Genomic DNA, 8,653 nt, shown 5'->3' with positions numbered 1-8,653 from the left:
CTTCTTTGCATAGTTTTTAGTATTTGTATTTTTTTAGAGTTTAATCAATGTTTCATATTTAATTTGGGATTGTTTTTAGCTGAGTCAAAACACAAACACACTTTCTAAAAAGAGAAAGGCGTTCCCCATGCCACTTTTTGTTCTATTTTTGTTAATTTCCTATTATAGGGACATTATTTGGTCTCAAGAAGCAGCAACAGAGTGCAAAAGAGGGATGAGGCAGTGACATCAATTGAAATTGAAGCAGTGGGTTAGCTAATATAGGTTTTTCATGGTATTTGGTATTTGATTTTAATTTATAATTGATAGTAGAGGGGAATTTCAAATCTAAGTTTTTTTTTTACCATTTTGCCCCTGATAGAAAATTAATAATTAGAAAAGATGAAGATGATTACAACAGAGCAACAATTTGGGCAATTTGTTGATATTATAGCTAAGATTGCAAGACAAATGCTAATTTTGGGTGACATACAAGAGCAAATTATGATGTAGGGTTTTGTTCAGAGATTTGCATGAGAATGGAGGAATGTTGTTAGACATGATCTCCAATAATTTGATTCACTTTATCCAAATCTTCTAAAATCATATAATTCTTTTTTATGTCAAAATGTATTATTCTTTATTTGTTTCTAATATAGGCGATATTGGAGTGAAGAAAATAAATAAATATTGTGTGTGTTTGTATTTTATTGATTGTCGTCTTTCTATACCATTAGATTATAACCATTCAGTCATATTACTAATAATGTGTTTAAGAAATATAATATTTGTCATGGACCATTCAAAATGGGAATTCGATATAAGATTGATTAAATGGGTAAATGACGATATAAGATTGCATTCATTCTTAAACTAAATAAAACTTCAACAAATAATAAGCAATGTTGAATTAAATGTGTTAAGTTAGTTATATTAAGTTTTAAAATTGAAATTATAATAATAGATAGTTAAATCTTACTATCAATTTTTTCTTAGAATGATTATACATGATATATGGTTGGTGTTATTTGACATGATATATTAATTTAAGTTACTATTAGTAGATTATAAATGTATATCATTCATCTCGGTAGGTGGTATATACGAGATGATAAATAGCTAACATAACGATTCTTAAAGACTCAAATCAAAAGCCTTACAACATGGGTTCGAGAAAAATAAATTACAAGTTCAATTCCAATTAACTAATCTCACTCAAAATCTTTTACAACAAGGTTCATATTCCGCTGCATTGCACAGTCTCGAGCAAAAGAATGAAACTTGCAAACCTAAGCGACAACAGACTTGCAAGTCGATGCATTAGTTATACGTCTAAATATGACATGTTTCGATAGCAACTTCGTCGAAAGAAAGTTATGAGTCGAAAATAACCTTTTCACTGTCGATTCTTTGTGCATGTACGCATCTACTAGAAACTTACTTTCAAACACGACATGGGTTAATTGGTTACGATGTTCAATTTGAACAAACAACTAAAATCCAAAATACCATACAATTATTTACATACATTAACGATATATTTAAATGGTGAATGATATTTATAATGCACTTTGTGTTCTTTGGAATCAAATATGTTATCATGAAATATAAATGATCCATTTTCGACACAATGGAGCCAATATATGAAAATATTTTTCCAAGATGCAAAAAAATGACGAAATTATTAGTGAAGTCCGACGAACAATTTATTGACAGTGAAATATACATAAATTTTGTTTTATAAAGAAATGTTGCGCGATTAATATTGTACAATCAATCATGTGTTCATGTACATTTGTAAACAATCGCCTCTAGAAACTAATTTTTGAAAATAATTATCCGCACCCGTTTCTTGGCGCGGGTAAACGGCTAATATATATATATATATATATATATATATATATATATATATATATATATATATATATATATATATATATATATATATATATATATATATATAGGGCTGAGTTATTGTGCAAACGAAAAAAAGCATGTGAACATGCGAACTCATAATTAAATCATCATTTTTCAAAACAAAAACATCAATCTTCTCTAAATGGTGCGTCTAAGCCATATCTAAGCTCACAAAAAGATTTGACAATTTTTTTTTATTTATTTTCGAAATTTGTATGTATACACAATCAACAGTCCATAAGACTGTTGATGAGCACAATCAGCAGTCATATGGACTGCTGATGAGCAATCAGCTGTCCATATGGCTACTGATTGTGCACATCCGCAGTCCATATGACTGCTGATTGTGCTCATCAACAGTCCATATAACTGAAGATTGTGCTCATCAACAATCATACAAAAAAAACCGAAAAAACAAAAAAAAAATCGTCAAATATTTTTTTAGTCTAAATATGGCTTAGACGTACCATTTGGAGAAAATTGATGTTTTTGATGTTGAAGAATGAAGAGTTGATTATGAGTTTATAAGTTCTGACAAATCTGTTGGTTCTCTCTCTCTCTCTCATACACGTTATTACAAATCTTTTGGCTCTTAAAAGAACCTCTCTCTCTCTCTCATACACGTTATTATAAATCTTTTGGCTCTAAAAAGAACCTCTCTCTCTCTCTCTCTATATATATATATATATATATATATATATATATATATATATATATATATATATATATATATATATATATATATATATATAGGGAAGGGTTATTTGGAAAACAAAAAACCCTAAAAATCATTAAAATGCATAAAAAAATACTTAGAGATCACAAAACTTTTTTTTGAATTTTTTTATCAAAACATCGCAGCATTTTTTACAATTTCGCTGAAAAAAAATAAAAAATCAATTTTTTCTTTTTTTTTTGTAAAAAAAATATTTTTTCAAAATATTTTTTCAACGATTTTGACCTAAAAGTTGCGATTTTTTGATAAAAAAATTCAAAAAAAAGTTTTGTGATCTCTAAATATTTTTTTTTTTATGCATTTTAATGATTTTTAAGGTTTTTTTAGGGTTTTTTGTTTTCCAGAGAGAGAGAAAAAAAGAGTGTACACTTTCTCTCTTAAGGCTCTTTTAGAATTAATTTAGGACTTCACAAATCTAACCGAGGGACTTGAAACATCTAGCTGAATCTCATCGAGCCTCTGTTTCTTGGGTGTGTTAGTGTCCCATATCGGCGAGTTCTCTTTTTATAATTGCAAGCTTCATGAAACAAATATTGAAGTGACGCCTGATATATGGATGCTTCTTTTTGATTTTATACAAAAAATGACTTCACTGATAAAGTCAGAGGAATGACGTTTTGAGTTGTTTTCCTATTAAATCCCAACCTTTTCCAATTTCTCAATCATTTCTCAAATATTTTTTAAACATCATTCGACAATACTTCGTTTAGATAACACTTGGTGGAAAGAAAATACAACTAAGATTGTAACCTTCCAGAATCAGCTCAAGAGCATACGCGGTGTTCGGTGTTATTCTTATGGTCATGGTTATGTCTTTTTCACATATGTTAAATAAAAAACAGTCTATGTCCCATCTTGTTTCACCTTTTTGGAAGAGAGAAAAAATTACACTTTTTTCCTTATCCACAATGAGTTCAGAATCCAATCCAATATACATCAAATGCATTTCAAACTATTCTAGATATGCGATAAACATAGGTTTCCTCATCATTTAGTATCTTCATTCATGTTTATTGTATTTAAGCACTTATAAACACTATTCATGTAGATTTGATATAACATTGATGATATAACTATAAAATTTAATCAACATAACATTTAATTGACAATTCACACAATCCTGAAACAACAAAAAAAGACAAGATTTGGTTTCACAAAATTCCCATTCTACCCTCCCGAAAGAAAACAAAAATAAACAATATCCCCAACCCTCTAAAACAGCCGGGGTTCTTCAATAACCAGACCACACCTTATGAGGCTGTTTTTTGTTTGTTGTTGAAACCTTTACAATCTTGAAAAACAAAAAACCGAAAAAAACATGGACAAAAACGCAAAATGACGATAATACCCACACTTAAATCTTCCCATTGTCCCCCGGTTCACGGTTTTCTTCATCGAACCTTGGCAGGGTTAGTAATGTGTTCAACCGAGACACCCCTTCAAGGGCAGACCAGTCTTTTCCCGTTTCCACATTCATGGTGGATGATGACTCTTCTTCCTCCACGTTCTTCCCCGGGTCCCGCTTTGTTGCTGACGTGTCCAATCCGAGAAAAAGACAAACAACCGCACAGTCATCGACTTTAGAAGTCGGATACTTTTGCCTCCAGGCTCGAACCGCTGACTCCACCACGGCTTGAGCCGCTTGAGAAGGTGCATCGGTTGATGCCACAATTTCAATCACTTCTTCATTTGTAAGCACATCCCAAATCTACTCAAAATAAATAAATAAATAAATAAATTGTTAGTTAACTTATCTGAATGGTGGTTGTTTCTTTTTGACTTAATACAGAAAGAACGAGTTACCAGAAAAATAAAATCTACACAGTTTTTTATAGCCATAGGGTAACATCATCTAAGTAGTTTGAATTTTGAAAACACTTGATGGTATGCAAAAACCCTTTATTGCATTATTATACTTTCATTTTTTTCTTCTTAATACAACATTGTACGTGCATTGTAGTTTGAAAAATCTACACAATTATTTATAGCAACAAGGTAAACCGGTTTGAAAGGTAGCAGGTTACCGGTTACCCTGCTGCTATAAAAAATTGTGTAGATTTTTCAAAGCACAACGCCCTCATAAAAAAATAATTTGCACGTACAATGTTGTAATACGAAGAAATGAAAGCACGATGATATAAACATTTTTTTTGGAAACGAACATTGCCATTTCTTCCGTTTAGACGAAACATCATTTATTCAGAAATGACTTAATGGGAAATAAAAGAGGGGTTGAGTAATAATACCCCATCTGTTGCCAAGACAATAAATTCGTCTTTATCAGTTAAGCGTCTATATGAGACTTCAGGGACAGAAATGAGACCAAAATCTTTAAGACAAAAATCACCAAAAGCACGAGCCATGGCTAACCCTGGTGAGTCATGGTTAGGTAGCCAAACCCTAGCCACTTCGGGTTCATCCTTCAAGGCGAACACGCGCCCCTTACATTTACGGATACGCTCCGCTTCCGCTGTATTATGTTAAAAAAACATCACTAAATATGCAAGAAATAGCAACCTACTTTCATTCATTTATGTATTACAACACTCTTTTTGACATGAAAGTCCTTACGTTTGTTAAATTTTGTTGGTTTTGTCCGTGTGACGATTTTTTGTTCGTTAATGTCCAAAGTTTGCCTTTTTTTTTTTTGTTACATGTAATAGCAGGTTTCTAGGGACGAAACCGACAAAATTTGAGAAACTTAAGGACTTTCATGTCAAATTTGGAGAACATAGTTAGGGTAAGAACATAAAAGATTTGTAAACTTAAGGGTTTTTGTTTGCAAATTTGTAAACTTAAGGGCAAAAATGAAAAAATCTTGGTAAACTTTAGGCATTAACGCACCTAAAATCGTCGTAGGTACAAAACCATCACATTTTGACAAACTTAAGGACTTTTAAGACAAAAGCTATTTTCTTATTAAGGCGTTGTATGTTGGGGAATCTATCCGATTATAGCATTGTACTTTTTTTTTTCTTATTGAAGATTGGTTTGTATTTGGATGACATTTCTATAAATTGATTGATTTTTCAAAGTATAATGATGTAATAGGAAGAAATGAAAGTAAGATGCTATAAATATAATAAACAAATCAATGGAAGTAAACTATTACTAGTTGCATTTAATTAGGAAGATTTTTCAAAATATAATGATTTAATAGGAAGAAATGAAAGTAAGATGCTATAAATATAATAAACAAATCAATGGAAGTAAATTATTACTAGTTGCCTTTTAATTAGGAAGATTTTTCAAAGTACATTATTTAATAAGAATAAATTGAAATTAGAAAGAAATGAAAAAAGGATGCTAAAATATACAAATAAATGAACCTATAAAAGTACGTTGCTATTTCTTGCTTTTATATTTCTTTAAATATGCAATTCTTAAAGAGTCCATTGTAAACAAAGAGAAAAGAGAGTGAAACCTGGAAGATTTGGTTTTAGATCCACTGTCAATTGAACTGCAACACGAGAGTCGTCTTTGTCTCTTGTGCATAATACAGCTCTCGAGTCCCCAATGTTTCCAATTATAAGATGTTGACCCTATAACCAAACAAGAAACCCTTTTTTAATTATATTCAAAACCCTAAAGGCAAGACAGAGCAGGCTGTACTGTGTTTGTCATAGACATAGACATAGACAAAGACAAGACATGACATGACATCACATGACATGACATGACATGACATAACATAACATAACATAACATAACATAACATAACATAACATAACATAACATAACATAACAGGTTGTACCGTATTTGACATGATGTGAATAGGACAAAAAGTTGCAATTTTTGTCCAACCCAAAAAGGTGTGAATGTGAAAGAGACTTTTTCTTAATATCTTGTAAGTGAAAAAGACGTGAATGCCCTCCACATCCTGAGAAATGACATCTCACCTGTTTGATCAAAGTGACTGCGGTTGTCCCACTGCAAAAGCAATCAATATTTGCATACATACTCAACTCTCTATCCATCACTTTGAACGCCTTCAAAAATGATTCCTTTAGGGTTTGAAAGATTTCAGGGTTCTTATCGGTTTCTTCAAAGGGTGAAGGTGAATTAATGGATGTCCCTTCAGAGTTGAGGCTTCCCATGATGATCTCTTTAAGAACATCATTGCTATCTTTAAGGTTAACTTCCCAATGTGCACTTAGCTTTAATGGAAGTGAATCTCTCACCCTCTTAGCAACCTTATGACCTAATGGCCCATGTCCATCAAATACACCACAAAACACTGTGTCTGTTCTTGACCCAAAATTCTGAAAAAGGTTACAATTTTAGAGAAGAAAAAGTCAAATAAGTTAATTTAAAAGAAATCAAAGGGGAAAAGAAAACCAAACCTCCCAAACAATCATGGCATCTTGATTGGTTCCTTTCTTGCCTTGTTGAGTAAAAAGAGAAGCAACTTGACTAGAACCATTCAAGCACATTCTCCCTGCAACTCTATGGAGTTGTTCTTCCCTTCTATGATCAAATGAAGAACTCCTTAATCCAGGTGGCCTTTTTTTTGAATTCTTTTTCTTTTTAATCCCAAGACTTGGAGTTGGAGAATTTGGGATAGGGCTCCTGCTTTCTACAGAAAAGCAGGACCCCATCCTCAGGGCCCTGATGATGCCTAATATGCACTCCAGACCAGCAAACGAAACAAACACGCGGTTATTGATTGAGGAATCCGTTGTAGATCGTGTGGGAAACACCAATTTCACCTTCAAATTAACAATCGAAAACTCCATTAACACGATTCTTTTGAAGGAAATTAAGAAATTTTCGTAAAATTTGAGCATACCCAGTTGTAGTTTTAAGCGATAAGTTCTTGAAATCAACAATTGAAAACCTTACATACACAATTCGCTTGAAATAAGTCGGCAGTATTTTTGAAGGTACCAATTACAGTTAAGCGACAGAGAGGTTGAAATCGACAGCTCAAAACCCCCAAAAAAAACATTTCTCATGAATTAAACCGATTGAATTAATCGACAAAGTGCTCGAAATGAACAAGTTAAAACCCAGAAAGAGAATTCTCATGAATTAAACCAAGATTTTTCTTTTCAATTTGAAAAATAGTCAATTGTAATTAAGCGAAGAATAACTCAGTAGTACGATTTCCAATCCCTTTTAAAGATATATACCAGAAAAATGTGTGTACCTGATTAAAGCTATCACAAAGGAAGCAGATCCAACTTGGAAAAACGTAAATTACACTTCGCGCTTCCTCTAAATGTGAAGATCAAAGAGTTAGGGAAAAAGTTGGAATCAATGGATCCAACTTTTTCACTAGTAACCCACCAACCAAAACCAATCTGCTTGAAGCTTTAATAGATTGCAAATTCTACTGGATATTTCAATGAAACGTTGTTCGCTTTGCAGTGATGTCAACTAAGAAATCAACTCGAGTTTAAAGTTCAAAGGAGCTGGTGATCAATTAATAACCTCCCTAGATCGAATTGTTTTGTGATTGGAACAATGATGGACCCCTTTTTATATGTTAAAATAGAAATTGGAAAGGATAAGCAAGTTACTAGAATCCAGAGGATTTTTTTAGGGTGGTCGGTCAAACACAGAAAATCGACACGGTATATTGGTCGCGTAAGGGGGCTTGCAACAATGAATTACAATATACTAAAAATGTCTTAATAATAAAAGTGTTATTTTACATTCAATCACTAAAATAAATTAGCTTAATGTTTTTTTTTATAACAAAGATAACATATAACATCTATAAATTACAAGATGCTCGTAATAATGATTACCAATTTACACATAATCTTCAATTATCACAATCTTTTTACTCATGATAGGAGGATCTTCAGAAATAACATTACAACACTCATCCTTAATGCTAATAAATATTGTAGGCATTTTGTTTGTGATAGGATGTTTACCACCCCGTGCCTTATAATTATTAAATTTTATGTAGTAGCTAATCATCTAGTAAGTGGTTGGGAGGCTTTCATTACCTTCCACTTCCATGTGTTTCTACTGACTATTAGGCTGGTGTAAGTAGTATTGATGGTGCT

The 8,653-nt window shown here is 32.0% G+C and overlaps 1 protein-coding gene across 2 annotated transcripts; it reads right to left on the bottom strand.

Moving 5' to 3' along the window:
- Positions 1-3,702: 3,702 nt before the first annotated feature.
- Positions 3,703-8,113, bottom strand: LOC145159050 (putative protein phosphatase 2C 33). Of its 2 annotated transcripts, XM_079077950.1 has the most exons (7): positions 7,783-8,113; positions 7,423-7,470; positions 6,977-7,342; positions 6,533-6,895; positions 6,057-6,174; positions 4,879-5,102; positions 3,703-4,340 (listed from the first exon to the last, which is right to left on the bottom strand). In XM_079077950.1, the coding sequence occupies exons 3-7, from the start codon at positions 7,229-7,231 to the stop codon at positions 3,987-3,989; spliced, it is 1,314 nt and encodes a 437-aa protein (XP_078934076.1). In that variant the 5' UTR covers positions 7,232-7,342; positions 7,423-7,470; positions 7,783-8,113; the 3' UTR covers positions 3,703-3,986. The 2 variants fall into 2 exon arrangements, with proteins under 2 accessions (XP_078934076.1, XP_078934075.1); XM_079077949.1 differs by lacking the exon at positions 7,423-7,470 and having other exon boundaries at positions 7,783-8,112.
- Between the last annotated feature and the right edge of the window lie 540 nt (positions 8,114-8,653).

Source organism: Lactuca virosa, chromosome 2 (assembly GCF_052849685.1).
Source record: "Lactuca virosa cultivar CGN04683 chromosome 2, Lactuca_virosa_CGN04683_v6, whole genome shotgun sequence".
NCBI lineage: Eukaryota > Viridiplantae > Streptophyta > Magnoliopsida > Asterales > Asteraceae > Lactuca > Lactuca virosa.
Note: the sequence above shows the minus strand (reverse complement) of the source record. Positions and strands in the feature narration are given on the sequence as shown.

What these genes read in the sequence shown, in the direction of transcription:
- LOC145159050 (XM_079077950.1), bottom strand. Translation starts at nt 7,231, where the DNA reads ATGGGGTCCTGCTTTTCTGTAGAAAGCAGGAGCCCTATCCCAAATTCT. An exon ending in CAGTCACTTTGATCAAACAG is followed by an intron (nt 6,175 to 6,532) that starts GTGAGATGTCAT and finishes GTTTGGTTATAG; the next exon opens with GGTCAACATCTTATAATTGG. An exon ending in TCTAAAACCAAATCTTCCAG is followed by an intron (nt 5,103 to 6,056) that starts GTTTCACTCTCT and finishes AACATAATACAG; the next exon opens with CGGAAGCGGAGCGTATCCGT.